The following is a 15,002-nucleotide window of genomic DNA, read 5'->3' as shown; positions in this document are numbered from 1 at the left end:
TGACACGAGCGAACGATTTACGTAAAGTCAAAATATCTAACAAGTGTTTAATCCAAGCTGAGCACAAATATTTTGCACAGTTGTTTCTTAATAGGTATTTAAAAGATATTTACTTTGACGTATAGTATAGTTCATACAATTTGCTTAGTTATTGTATTATTCGTAGAAACAATGGAAGTACCAAATGTTCTTTGTCAAATAAAATTTTGCAAGCTAGACAAGCATCTACGCAAATAGCCAAAATAATAACGAGACCCCCGTATCAGAGTATAAAAGGTTTCAAATTTTAAATTTGGCCACCAGATCTAATTGATCCGACACCCGGTTTCTTGGAGGATCATGCGCTTGTTCCTCGTCGCGGTTTTGGCCGCTTATTTCGCCTACGTAGCGGCCCAATCGCAATCTAAAACGGTAACAGCAGTGGCCACTCCAGTTATTAAGGCACAGCCATGTTGTGAAAGTGTTCGACAAACTCTAATTGAAATACGAAAAGATATACGCTTGTGGCTGCTGGACAGGCTTTTCGGAAAACTACTTCTTTTGCACGACGGAGAACTCCTCGGCAATCCAAATTATGTGAATTGTGTCAATGGAAAAAAACAGTTACCACTCTTAGATGGAAGCTCAATTACAGATCACTCTGCATCGACTAACACTATAACCAAAATCATCGATGATGGACTTTCAAGTCAGACTACCTCCTCTTCGGCTCCAGTCGTAGATGTAACTCAGGGATCCTCTTCGAATGGTGATGGAAACTCTACGCAGTCCTCGACAACGACAACAACTACAACGACGACATCTTCCGATGGTGGCGAATTCACCACCTCATCTGACCCCGTTGTGGAAGTCAGTCAAGGAACAAATGGCGGTAACAGCTCCACTCAGTCTTCGTCGTCCACCACAACAACGACATCTTCAGATGAGGGCCAAACTACCTCCTCTTCGGATCCTGTCGTCGAAGTAGCTCAGGGATCCTCTTCGAATGGTGATGGAAACTCAACCCAGTCCTCGACAACAACAACAACTACAACGACGACATCTTCCGATGGTGGCCAATCCACCACCTCATCTGACCCCGTTGTGGAAGTCAGTCAAGGAACAAATGGCGGTAACAGCTCCACTCAGTCTTCGTCGTCCACCACAACAACGACATCTTCAGATGAGGGCCAAACTACCTCCTCTTCGGATCCTGTCGTCGAAGTAGCTCAGGGATCCTCTTCGAATGGTGATGGAAACTCTACCCAGTCCTCGACAACGACAACAACTACAACGACGACATCTTCCGATGGTGGCCAATCCACCACCTCATCTGACCCCGTTGTGGAAGTCAGTCAAGGAACAAATGGCGGTAACAGCTCCACTCAGTCTTCGTCGTCCACCACAACAACGACATCTTCAGATGAGGGCCAAACTACCTCCTCTTCGGATCCTGTCGTCGAAGTAGCTCAGGGATCCTCTTCGAATGGTGATGGAAACTCAACCCAGTCCTCGACAACAACAACAACTACAACGACGACATCTTCCGATGGTGGCCAATCCACCACCTCATCTGACCCCGTTGTGGAAGTCAGTCAAGGAACAAATGGCGGTAACAGCTCCACTCAGTCTTCGTCGTCCACCACAACAACGACATCTTCAGATGAGGGCCAAACTACCTCCTCTTCGGATCCTGTCGTCGAAGTAGCTCAGGGATCCTCTTCGAATGGTGATGGAAACTCAACCCAGTCCTCGACAACAACAACAACTACAACGACGACATCTTCCGATGGTGGCCAATCCACCACCTCATCTGACCCCGTTGTGGAAGTCAGTCAAGGAACAAATGGCGGTAACAGCTCCACTCAGTCTTCGTCGTCCACCACAACAACGACATCTTCAGATGAGGGCCAAACTACCTCCTCTTCGGATCCTGTCGTCGAAGTAGCTCAGGGATCCTCTTCGAATGGTGATGGAAACTCAACCCAGTCCTCGACAACGACAACAACTACAACGACGACATCTTCCGATGGTGGCCAATCCACCACCTCATCTGACCCCGTTGTGGAAGCCAGTCAAGGAACAAATGGCGGTAACAGCTCCACTCAGTCTTCGTCGTCCACCACAACGACGACATCTTCAGATGAGGGCCAAACTACCTCCTCTTCGGATCCTGTCAGCGAAGTAGCTCAGGGATCCTCTTCGATTGGTGATGGAAACTCAACCCAGTCCTCGACAACAACAACAACTACAACGACGACATCTTCCGATGGTGGCCAATCCACCACCTCATCTGACCCCGTTGTGGAAGCCAGTCAAGGAACAAATGGCGGTAACAGCTCCACTCAGTCTTCGTCGTCCACCACAACAACGACATCTTCAGATGAGGGCCAAACTACCTCCTCTTCGGATCCTGTCGTCGAAGTAGCTCAGGGATCCTCTTCGAATGGTGATGGAAACTCAACCCAGTCCTCGACAACGACAACAACTACAACGACGACATCTTCCGATGGTGGCCAATCCACCACCTCATCTGACCCCGTTGTGGAAGCCAGTCAAGGAACAAATGGCGGTAACAGCTCCACTCAGTCTTCGTCGTCCACCACAACAACGACATCTTCAGATGAGGGCCAAACTACCTCCTCTTCGGATCCTGTCAGCGAAGTAGCTCAGGGATCCTCTTCGATTGGTGATGGAAACTCAACCCAGTCCTCGACAACGACAACAACTACAACGACGACATCTTCCGATGGTGGCCAATCCACCACCTCATCTGACCCCGTTGTGGAAGCCAGTCAAGGAACAAATGGCGGTAACAGCTCCACTCAGTCTTCGTCGTCCACCACAACAACGACATCTTCAGATGAGGGCCAAACTACCTCCTCTTCGGATCCTGTCGTCGAAGTAGCTCAGGGATCCTCTTCGAATGGTGATGGAAACTCAACCCAGTCCTCGACAACGACAACAACTACAACGACGACATCTTCCGATGGTGGCCAATCCACCACCTCATCTGACCCCGTTGTGGAAGTCAGTCAAGGAACAAATGGCGGTAACAGCTCCACTCAGTCTTCGTCGTCCACCACAACAACGACATCTTCAGATGAGGGCCAAACTACCTCCTCTTCGGATCCTGTCGTCGAAGTAGCTCAGGGATCCTCTTCGAATGGTGATGGAAACTCAACCCAGTCCTCGACAACGACAACAACTACAACGACGACATCTTCCGATGGTGGCGAATCCACCACCTCATCTGACCCCGTTGTGGAAGTCAGTCAAGGAACAAATGGCGATAACAGCTCCACTCAGTCTTCGTCGTCCACCACAACAACGACATCTTCAGATGAGGGCCAAACTACCTCTTCTTCGGATCCTGTCAGCGAAGTAGCTCAGGGATCCTCTTCGACTGGTGATGGAAACTCAACCCAGTCCTCGACAACGACAACAACTACAACGACGACATCTTCCGATGGTGGCGAATCCACCACCTCATCTGACCCCGTTGTGGAAGTCAGTCAAGGAACAAACGGCGATAACAGCTCCACTCAGTCTTCGTCGTCCACCACAACAACGACATCTTCAGATGAGGGCCAAACTACCTCCTCTTCGGATCCTGTCAGCGAAGTAGCTCAGGGATCCTCTTTGAATGGTGATGGAAACTCTACCCAGTCCTCGACAACGACAACAACTACAACGACGACATCTTCCGATGGTGGCGAATCCACCACCTCATCTGACCCCGTTGTGGAAGTCAGTCAAGGAACAAATGGCGGTAACAGCTCCACTCAGTCTTCGTCGTCCACCACAACAACGACATCTTCAGATGAGGGCCAAACTACCTCCTCTTCGGCTCCTGTCGTAGAAGTCACCCAAGGATCCTCTTCGAATGGTGATGGAAACTCTACCCAGTCCTCGACAACGACAACAACTACAACGACGACATCTTCCGATGGTGGCGAATCCACCACCTCATCTGACCCCGTTGTGGAAGTCAGTCAAGGAACAAATGGCGATAACAGCTCCACTCAGTCTTCGTCGTCCACCACAACAACGACATCTTCAGATGAGGGCCAAACTACCTCCTCTTCGGATCCTGTCGTCGAAGTAGCTCAGGGATCCTCTTCGAATGGTGATGGAAACTCAACCCAGTCCTCGACAACGACAACAACTACAACGACGACATCTTCCGATGGTGGCGAATCCACCACCTCATCTGACCCCGTTGTGGAAGTCAGTCAAGGAACAAATGGCGATAACAGCTCCACTCAGTCTTCGTCGTCCACCACAACAACGACATCTTCAGATGAGGGCCAAACTACCTCTTCTTCGGATCCTGTCGTCGAAGTAGCTCAGGGATCCTCTTCGAATGGTGATGGAAACTCTACCCAGTCCTCGACAACGACAACAACTACAACGACGACATCTTCCGATGGTGGCGAATCCACCACCTCATCTGACCCCGTTGTGGAAGTCAGTCAAGGAACAAACGGCGATAACAGCTCCACTCAGTCTTCGTCGTCCACCACAACAACGACATCTTCAGATGAGGGCCAAGCTACCTCCTCTTCGGCTCCTGTCGTAGATATATCTCAGGGATCCTCTTCGAATGGTGATGGAAACTCTACCCAGTCCTCGACAACGACAACAATTACAACGACGACATCTTCCGATGGTGACCAATCCACCACCTCATCTGACCCCGTTGTGGAAGTCAGTCAAGGAACAAACGGCGGTAACAGCTCCACTCAGTCTTCGTCGTCCACCACAACAACGACATCTTCAGATGAGGGCCAAACTACCTCCTCTTCGGCTCCTGTCGTAGAAGTCACTCAAGGATCCTCTTCCAATGGTGATGGAAACTCTACCCAGTCCTCGACAACGACAACAACTACAACGACGACATCTTCCGATGGTGGCGAATCCACCACCTCATCTGACCCCGTTGTGGAAGTCAGTCAAGGAACAAACGGCGATAACAGCTCCACTCAGTCTTCGTCGTCCACCACAACAACGACATCTTCAGATGAGGGCCAAGCTACCTCCTCTTCGGCTCCTGTCGTAGATATATCTCAGGGATCCTCTTCGAATGGTGATGGAAACTCTACCCAGTCCTCGACAACGACAACAACTACAACGACGACATCTTCCGATGGTGACCAATCCACCACCTCATCTGACCCCGTTGTGGAAGTCAGTCAAGGAACAAACGGCGATAACAGCTCCACTCAGTCTTCGTCGTCCACCACAACAACGACATCTTCAGATGAGGGCCAAACTACCTCCTCTTCGGCTCCTGTCGTAGAAGTCACTCAAGGATCCTCTTCGAATGGTGATGGAAACTCTACCCAGTCCTCGACAACGACAACAACTACAACGACGACATCTTCCGATGGTGGCGAATCCACCACCTCATCTGACCCCGTTGTGGAAGTCAGTCAAGGAACAAATGGCGATAACAGCTCCACTCAGTCTTCGTCGTCCACCACAACAACGACATCTTCAGATGAGGGCCAAACTACCTCCTCTTCGGCTCCTGTCGTAGAAGTCACTCAAGGATCCTCTTCGAATGGTGATGGAAACTCTACCCAGTCCTCGACAACGACAACAACTACAACGACGACATCTTCCGATGGTGGCGAATCCACCACCTCATCTGACCCCGTTGTGGAAGTCAGTCAAGGAACAAATGGCGATAACAGCTCCACTCAGTCTTCGTCGTCCACCACAACAACGACATCTTCAGATGAGGGCCAAACTACCTCCTCTTCGGCTCCTGTCGTAGATATATCTCAGGGATCCTCTTCGAATGGTGATGGAAACTCTACCCAGTCCTCGACAACGACAACAACTACAACGACGACATCTTCCGATGGTGGCGAATCCACCACCTCATCTGACCCCGTTGTGGAAGTCAGTCAAGGAACAAATGGCGATAACAGCTCCACTCAGTCTTCGTCGTCCACCACAACAACGACATCTTCAGATGAGGGCCAAACTACCTCCTCTTCGGCTCCTGTCGTAGATATATCTCAGGGATCCTCTTCGAATGGTGATGGAAACTCTACCCAGTCCTCGACAACGACAACAACTACAACGACGACATCTTCCGATGGTGGCGAATCCACCACCTCATCTGACCCCGTTGTGGAAGTCAGTCAAGGAACAAATGGCGATAACAACTCCACTCAGTCTTCGTCGTCCACCACAACAACGACATCTTCAGATGAGGGCCAAACTACCTCCTCTTCGGATCCTGTCGTCGAAGTAGCTCAGGGATCCTCTTCGAATGGTGATGGAAACTCAACCCAGTCCTCGACAACGACAACAACTACAACGACGACATCTTCCGATGGTGGCGAATCCACCACCTCATCTGACCCCGTTGTGGAAGTCAGTCAAGGAACAAATGGCGATAACAGCTCCACTCAGTCTTCGTCGTCCACCACAACAACGACATCTTCAGATGAGGGCCAAACTACCTCCTCTTCGGATCCTGTCGTCGAAGTAGCTCAGGGATCCTCTTCGAATGGTGATGGAAACTCAACCCAGTCCTCGACAACGACAACAACTACAACGACGACATCTTCCGATGGTGGCGAATCCACCACCTCATCTGACCCCGTTGTGGAAGTCAGTCAAGGAACAAATGGCGATAACAGCTCCACTCAGTCTTCGTCGTCCACCACAACAACGACATCTTCAGATGAGGGCCAAACTACCTCCTCTTCGGATCCTGTCGTCGAAGTAGCTCAGGGATCCTCTTCGAATGGTGATGGAAACTCAACCCAGTCCTCGACAACGACAACAACTACAACGACGACATCTTCCGATGGTGGCGAATCTACCACCTCATCTGACCCCGTTGTGGAAGTCAGTCAAGGAACAAACGGCGATAACAGCTCCACTCAGTCTTCGTCGTCCACCACAACAACGACATCTTCAGATGAGGGCCAAACTACCTCTTCTTCGGATCCTGTCGTCGAAGTAGCTCAGGGATCCTCTTCGAATGGTGATGGAAACTCTACCCAGTCCTCGACAACGACAACAACTACAACGACGACATCTTCCGATGGTGGCGAATCCACCACCTCATCTGACCCCGTTGTGGAAGTCAGTCAAGGAACAAACGGCGATAACAGCTCCACTCAGTCTTCGTCGTCCACCACAACAACGACATCTTCAGATGAGGGCCAAACTACCTCTTCTTCGGATCCTGTCGTCGAAGTAGCTCAGGGATCCTCTTCGAATGGTGATGGAAACTCTACCCAGTCCTCGACAACGACAACAACTACAACGACGACATCTTCCGATGGTGGCGAATCCACCACCTCATCTGACCCCGTTGTGGAAGTCAGTCAAGGAACAAATGGCGATAACAGCTCCTCTCAATCTTCGTCATCCACCACAACAACGAAGGAAGTATCTTTAAAGGATAATAGAAGCCCTAAGTGGAATAGAACGACAAAAACTTATTCTTCGAGAACTATCAGAATTCCGAATTCAGGAAGAAAGTTAAATTCTAGTTCTAGCGAAACTTCAACAACCGTAACATCAAGTTCTTCCTCAAAGCCACAGACCAAATATTCTTGGTCAAGCTCTTCAAAGAAATCGAATAATGGTGGCAAGAATAAGAAATATTGGACCAAGCGGTGGACTAAAAAATCCCGCAAAAATAACAATGGAAGCTCCACTATTGTTGGAGAGGAATCGTCTGACTCACTGACAGATGCTGGAGTTGATGTCACCCAAGGAAATGGTTTAAACGATGAGGGAAATTCGAGTCAGTCTACAGTTACCTCATCTCTGCCTGTTGTAGATACTAGTGCAGATGTTCAGAACAGCGAATCAAGCTTAACATCAACTGAAAACACAACAAAATACTCGTCAAAATCATTTAAGGTCCCCAAGTCTAATGGTCAGTCGAGTATAAGCGCTAGCAAAACTACAAAAACCGTAACGACAAGCACTTCCTCAACACCCAACGTTAAGAGCTCATCAAAGAAAACTTCCAATAGTGGAAAATCGGTCAAGACTTCTTCGACCACTATAACAACAACTTCTTCAGATCCGGGCCAATCCAGCTCAATTACACAGGGAATTCCACAAAACGATATTAAAAGCTTAAACCAGGTCACCACAACGACATCATCTGTGAGCCAAGTCGGCGTACCTTCTTCACCTGTTGTTAAAGTTACCAAGGAAACCTCAGTAAGCAAAGATGGAAAGACCACTCGGTCATCAACCACCACAACAACAATTACCACGACCAAAGGAAGTAATCAGTCAGGTACTTTAACTCTTCCTGCGGTCGATGGCCTAAAGTCGTCAACGAAAACTACAACAACATCCACCAAAGGAACTAAATTGTCAGATATCTTGTCTCTACCGGAAGTTGATGCCAGCATAGCCGTTAACGGCGATGAGTCCCGCTCAGCATCTATTAAAGATACAAACATTTTGTCAAAGATAGACTTGAGTCTGCCTAAACTGGATGCCAGCCTAAATGTTAATGGTGGAAAGTCAAGCTCAAAATCCTCAACAACAACTACGACAACATCCACAAAGGGAAATAAAGTATCCTTGTCTCTACCAGAAGTTGATGCCAGCATAGCCGTTAACGGAGATGATGCCCGCTCAGCATCTATTAAAGATACAAACATTTTGTCAAAGATAGACTTGAGTCTGCCTAAACTGGATGCCAGCCTAAATGTTAATGGTGGAAAGTCAAGCTCAAAATCCTCAACAACAACTACGACAACATCCACAAAGGGAAATAAATTATCCTTGTCTCTACCAGAAGTTGATGCCAGCATAGCCGTTAACGGAGATGATGCCCGCTCAGCATCTATTAAAGATACAAACATTTTGTCAAAGATAGACTTGAGTCTGCCTAAACTGGATGCCAGCCTAAATGTTAATGGTGGAAAGTCAAGCTCAAAATCCTCAACAACAACTACGACAACATCCACAAATGGAAGTAAATCGTCTAAAATTTTGACTGTACCGAAAGTTGATGCCGGCATATCCATCGATGGCGGAATATCAGGTTCAACATCAACTAAAACTATTAAAATTACGTCAAAGAACTCTGCAGTACCCAAGGCCAGTTCATCTTTCAAAACTACGACCACAACCACTACATCGAAGACTTCATCGGTCCCAAAAACAGAGTCCAAATACTCCTGGTCTAGTTCGTCGAAGAAAACGTCCAATCCTATTCGTTTAACCCTACCTAACATCAACGCAGGTATTTCTGTTGGCGGAGGAGATTCTTCGGGCTCCTGGTCCAAGCTAATCAAGAGGAGCACCAGCAGCGACGAGACGAATGCCAGCGATGGTCCATCTCTTTCCGGTTCTATTGTAGGTGCAGGTGGATCTCAGTCTGATGAATCCTGGTCTCAACGTTCAGGATTCTCGGGTGACAGTTCCAGTGCCCAGGGATCTCCGGACATTCGCATTCGATTGGGCCGAGAACAGTCAGGAAACGATGCTCAGTCCCAAAACTCGAATTCTTGGACCCAAAGCGCAACACAAGGCAGCGAAAGCTTGGCTAATGGAGCAATAACCGCCAATGGCCTAAGCTTGGAGGGTTCAGGGAGTTCCGGTGGTGTTGCAACTACGATACCAGGTGGCTCTGTCGGTGTAACCGGACAATATCCATATTGGTGGGGCAACGGCCGTTGGGTGGGTGTTGGAGCCAGGCCCAGTTGGCGATATGGATGGCGTCCTTATGGAAGCGCTTGGGGCGGATGGAACAATCAATATTAGAGTTGGTCCTTGCGAATGGATAGGGCCCAGATTAAACGGCTCATGACTTTAATGTATACGATTGTAAAATATATGCATACGAATATTATAAATCGTGTTTAATTTTTTTGTTATCTATATGAATACTAACTGAAAATAACTACTTTTTAAATGCATACAGATATAAGCAATTTTCGTCTTAAATAAATTGGGACAGCTCAAATAAGTACGGCTTAGATAAGTTATTGAGATTAACCTATTGATGGCCAATTAATATTAAAAACTAAAACATTTAAATTAAGGTGCTTTCATTTTATTGACAGAAAATAAATTTCAGATATGTACAAATTGTTCTAGAAGAAGAAGTAGAATTTGTTTCCACTACCGCTGCCGTTGAAAAACCGTATAAATTCCGTCAAAGACCATTGTGGAGCAGAAGGAGATTTTGTCGTGGTTTCGGAGGCCTCAGTAGTTGTGGTACTTTCGGCGTTGGCGCTCAAAATCGCCACCATTGCAAAAAACAGAAAAATAAATACAACCTCTGTCTTCATCGCTGGGTTGTTGGTAGACTAGCATTTTTGCTACGTTTTTAGATGTTTTATACCTTTTCTAAATAAATCGAATGTTGTTGTCCCGCGATAAATATTTACACATGTGTTTCAGAGCATAATATCTAATGACGAAAAGTCAGCCACCTATAATTTGTAGACGGCGTGAAAGAAAACAAACATTTTCTGAGGTTCTCTAAAGATTTGCGTTGTTCGTATAATATAATTCACATTTAAATTATAATTAAAAAATTATTTTAAAAAACTGAAATTCAGAACATACAAAAAAGCAGTTTATATAAATGTAATATATAATAATAATAATAATAATATTTATAAAAATCCTATAGTGTTAAAAAGTTCAATCAGATCAAATACATTTAGCAGCATTCGTTACAAATTACATCTCTGATAGGGTCATGTCTTCAGTGGACACTTTACATAATTGTTTATGTCCTCGCTAATCTCATGGTTTAGTCCAGGTGTGGAGATTTTCTATTAAGTGCATATTTTATATACTTGTAGACCAGAAATTAGAAACGCACGGCTAAATGCTTCGTTATTTCCTAAAATTATCCGTATCTTTGTTTTTTAGTTTTGCAGTAAAATTAACAGAGCTCCGTGTTTCATTTTCCGTCGTTCCCTTGCTACACCTACGACGATGGTATATTTACGGCAAAAAACTGCGGTAACACTGGACAACGTGCACAAAATAAAAAAATCGAACTACAGGAATAGCAAATATATAAAATCCCCAAATTATTTTATATTCATTGACAAAATTTCCCTGTAAATCGGATATACCGGAGTCAGACATTAATAATCGCAGAGTTTAAGGCAACGAATACAGTGGTGAGCAACAGCGAACACAGCGCACACACACAAGCGCACACACACACTTGCACAAAAACAGATGAAAATCTGGAAATTGTCTTTTTTTTTTTTGTAGTTTTGTATTGCTCAGGAGACTGTGATTTACTGCCACAATTGGCTATAGAACACACTTATCCTACGATAAACAAGCACCGATTTCTCTAGCCGCAGACAAGAAAAACTCACATTTCAGTTGGTGAAAGGAACCAACTGAGGTCGCAATTTCTGCGACGACATCTCATCTCGTACAAAGAAGTCATAGTTTTCTGTTAGTTGTGTGGATCGTGATTAAGAATTAAGGAGGTGTCCCTATATGACGCACGCTTCTCGACCTAAGCAAATAATTAAAGACATCCGATAGCCAATAACAAAGGAAAGAGCGAGAGAGAGCGCACAGCAAGGGACACAAAAATAGCAGCGCACCAACATGACAATCAAGCCAGTGAGCGCCCCACCGAGCGCGAAACGCGTGGCTGGAAATGTGGATCCCGATAACAAGGAGGCGCAGGTGGTTGTGGTGGAGCAGTCGGTGGTCAGCCAGACCCATAACCATGCCCACAACCACCGTAACGTCGTCATCGATGGGCAGGTGAGTGGTTCTTAAGCCCCTTCTGGGATTTGCTCATTAATATGCACCTTCGCTCCGCCCCCTATTTCTAGAGCCCCCAAAGGCGTGGCGAGGTCTACGACGAACTGGCACGCACCCATCGCTGCAGCCCACACAAGAGGTAAGTTATAGCAGTGGGCCACCAGGATTTACTGGGGTGGGGCCTCACGCCCTGCACCAATTGATTAAGTCGCCTGATGGGTAGTCAGATTACATTCCTAGAACATTACCTATGGTAAATCTACTATAGAGTTTCTTCTGGGAATTTATGGCCATTTATTCTAAACGACTAACGACCAATTCAACAAAATACCTCGAAAGATACTTATACAAAGGTATTGACATTTGAAGTGTCACATCTACTATGCAATGATTTTGTTAATACAATAGTTGGCAGTCAGATTTTCAAAATTCAAAATTCTGGTAAATTTTGCTCAGCATTTAATATCGTCGTTTTTCCGTCTTTTCCACTAGCACACGCTCGAAGCGTCGCGAACACCACGAAGCGCATGCACACCTTTATAAGCGCGATCGTCTGGAGCGCGAGAAACTAGTCCATCCGACGGCAGCGGCGGGCAGTGGAGCACCTGGTGTATCTGGCAGCAAGTGCAACAGTCCACCGTCGACCTCAACTTCCGGCAGTAGCAGTCCGTCGGCAGTGGGCCGAAACTCACCCGAACACTTGGGACTGGGCTGCACCACGGTGCCCACAGCTCAGGTCCAGATGTCTACGTCTACGGCGGCCGCCAATTTGCTAAAAACAGTGGAGGAAACCTTTTCCGGTTACAATAGCGGCGATGAGCATCATCAGCCCAAAGAGCGATTGATTCCAGTGGAAGAGTGGCAGCGACGTGATCTGGAGTTCGCCAAATGTATGGAACAGCGCGGCTACGAACTTAAGCCTGTCGAGGAGGATGGCGCCTGCCTGTTTCGCTCTATATCCCTTCAAATATACGGCGACGAGGAGATGCACGACGTGATCCGCCAACACACTATGGATTATATAGTAATGTTTCCTCTTGATACACCTTTTAATTTGTCCTAACAATTTTGGTTACTTATGCAGCACGAGAATCGGGAATATTTCGGTCAGTTTGTCACCGAGGACATCAACAGCTATATACAGCGTAAACGGGCTCGTGATGCTCATGGCAACCACATTGAGATCCAAGCTATTTCCGAGATCTACAGCCGTACCGTCGAGGTATACTGCTACCAGTCAAGTAAGTAGTCAGCTAAGATTGTCATCTATATATGTATATATTTTGTGATATACATACTAATATAAATTCATTTATTAAATATTTCCAGATCCCATCAATATATTTAACTCGGAACAGTCGCAGGCGGGTTATCCCCCGCTGCGTTTATCCTATCAGCGCGGATCACACTACAATGCTATTCTGGATCCCTACAACGCCACCGTTGGCGTGGGCCTGGGCTTGGCTGGATACAAGCCCGAGATCCAAACCAAAGAGGCTGTGCGTCTCAGCGAGCAGTTGGAGATCGAACAGGTATGTAATAGAAACAACATTACTAAGTACCATCCATTTACCAACCCTTTTTAATTGTAGACCATGTTTGAAGATAAACTAAAGACAACAGACTGGGAGGCCACTAACGAAGCCATTGAGGAGCAAATTGCTCGCGAGTCTTACCTACAGTGGTGTCGCGAGAATACGCAACGCTCGCGCAACAGCAATACAGCGGCAGGATCGGCCACATCCTCGACGGTTACCTCTGCAGAAGCGCTTACCGACTCCGATGCCTCGCCCTCAAAATACTCTGCGTGTGGGGGCACTGGCAGCAGCGGTAATCCACCTGTGGCTTTGACCAGCGGTAGTGGTGGTGATGGCGCCGGACCCGCATTTTCGCTGTCGCCCAAAACACTTAACCAGTTTAGTCACAAGCTACCGCAAGAGGTTAACGAGCTGGGTGGCTACGATAGCGATGCAACAGACATGAGTAGCACCAGCTCGGTGGGACACAGCGGTGGCAGTTCATCGCCGAGCACAGCTGCAAGCCAACGTTCGGGCAAGGGATCCAAGTCTCAACGTCGCGCTACGGCCCTCAGAAAGAAGCGACGACACGAAACTCGCGAGACGACTTTGGCTAGCAAGAGGTTGGTGTTCGTGGCGACTTGTGGTGCAGCTTACTGAGGTTTTAAGTTCCTTCCTACCTTGCAGCGCCGAGGCTTTAGAGGCTCCGCTGAGGAAGAGTCCAAAGCGCGATTCAGCGCCATCAGTGGCACGAGCTGACACGCCAGAGGCTGAGCAGCGTCCCTCCACCTCGAAGCAGTCGTCTCATTCGCCACAGAAGAACGTGGATAGCAAGTCACCTACGGAGCAGAGTTACTCTAGCTTTTATCAGGAGCTGCTCGAGGCATCCTACGCCAATGAAGGTGAGTTCGAATCAACTGAGCTACAACATATCTAAACATTTCTACCCATTGATGATAGGCGCTAACGAAAGCGAGATGCTGCAGCAAGCCATCCAGATGTCCACACGCGATTACATGGAGGACCAAAAACGAAAGTTTCTCTTCGGACCGTAGACGGTGCCGCATGGAAACGCATCGTTCTTTGTACAGTGATTTAGTAGTTATTTTCGAAAAAGCAAAAAAACATGAAACAGAACTTACCAAAACAAAAACGAAATACGAGGAGAAACTACATGCTATAATCGATCTAGAATGTTGATAAGTGAGCGTGAAGCGAAGTTTGCGATTCGAGCAATGGTCATCGTAGCACACCCGCTTTTGCACATTTACATTCTCACATAACACTAACCCTATAAATATCATAAACATATATTTTTAATAAGGCCTCGTTGTATAATCATTAGAACCAAAATTAAAATGAAGCATAATAGGTTCATTTATATTTTTTTGATTCGAATGTGTATAAAGCACAAACTCCACCCAGCGTGTTATTTTTTTTTACCATGAATGAATTTTCCCTCCACACCACGTTCCTTTTCCGATAAAATAATGCCTATTTCGTAATTCGTCATAATGTTAAGCTTAGTGAAGTACGCACGATATGGGACGGTAAATCAAAACTGCTCGTACATAAAATAAAGGATATAAAACTAACACATGGGCATATACAGAATACAGATAATAATACGGATAACGCTAATTAATTATTTAATTGACTACAATAAATGGTGCATATTAATCGTAATTTATGAGTACTCTTAATAAAGCAAATAAATAACCCCAAATATGAAGCTTTGTTGCTTTTTAT

General features: G+C 46.6%; 3 protein-coding genes across 6 annotated transcripts; 2 read left to right on the top strand and 1 right to left on the bottom strand.

Moving 5' to 3' along the window:
• The first annotated feature begins 310 nt into the window (after positions 1-310).
• Positions 311-9,834, top strand: Muc68Ca (Mucin 68Ca). Its single transcript, NM_206332.2, has one exon. The coding sequence runs from the start codon at positions 340-342 to the stop codon at positions 9,745-9,747; it is 9,408 nt and encodes a 3,135-aa protein (NP_996054.1). The 5' UTR covers positions 311-339; the 3' UTR covers positions 9,748-9,834.
• A 191-nt stretch (positions 9,835-10,025) lies between these two features.
• CG42832 (uncharacterized protein) lies at positions 10,026-10,277 on the bottom strand (the record flags this gene model as incomplete). The annotated part of the gene is made up of 1 exon (NM_001202158.2): positions 10,026-10,277. One exon carries the CDS (start codon positions 10,275-10,277, stop codon positions 10,080-10,082), a length of 198 nt encoding a protein of 65 aa, NP_001189087.1. The 3' UTR covers positions 10,026-10,079.
• A 669-nt stretch (positions 10,278-10,946) lies between these two features.
• On the top strand, positions 10,947-14,976 carry Duba (Deubiquitinating enzyme A). Of its 4 annotated transcripts, NM_168465.5 has the most exons (9): positions 10,947-11,126; positions 11,224-11,736; positions 11,808-11,875; positions 12,229-12,760; positions 12,821-12,977; positions 13,066-13,268; positions 13,329-13,876; positions 13,941-14,155; positions 14,214-14,976. In NM_168465.5, exons 2-9 carry the CDS (start codon positions 11,575-11,577, stop codon positions 14,306-14,308), a joined length of 1,980 nt encoding a protein of 659 aa, NP_729723.2. In that variant the 5' UTR covers positions 10,947-11,126; positions 11,224-11,574; the 3' UTR covers positions 14,309-14,976. The 4 variants fall into 4 exon arrangements, with proteins under 4 accessions (NP_729723.2, NP_648482.3, NP_001163417.1 ...); NM_140225.6 differs by having other exon boundaries at positions 10,947-11,736; NM_001169946.2 differs by having other exon boundaries at positions 13,329-14,155; positions 14,214-14,623.
• The last annotated feature ends 26 nt before the right edge of the window (positions 14,977-15,002 follow it).

This window comes from Drosophila melanogaster, chromosome 3L (assembly GCF_000001215.4).
Source record: "Drosophila melanogaster chromosome 3L".
NCBI classification, from domain to species: Eukaryota; Metazoa; Arthropoda; class Insecta; order Diptera; family Drosophilidae; genus Drosophila; species Drosophila melanogaster.
This window is presented reverse-complemented; position numbering and strand designations above follow the sequence as displayed.

Excerpts from the sequence above, each read along its gene's own strand:
- Duba (NM_168465.5), top strand. The coding sequence starts at position 11,575 with ATGACAATCAAGCCAGTGAGCGCCCCACCGAGCGCGAAACGCGTGGCT. Across the intron at positions 11,737-11,807 it reads ACGTCGTCATCGATGGGCAG|AGCCCCCAAAGGCGTGGCGA; the intron begins GTGAGTGGTTCT and ends CCCTATTTCTAG. Across the intron at positions 13,269-13,328 it reads AGCAGTTGGAGATCGAACAG|ACCATGTTTGAAGATAAACT; the intron begins GTATGTAATAGA and ends TTTTAATTGTAG.
- Muc68Ca (NM_206332.2), top strand. The coding sequence starts at position 340 with ATGCGCTTGTTCCTCGTCGCGGTTTTGGCCGCTTATTTCGCCTACGTA.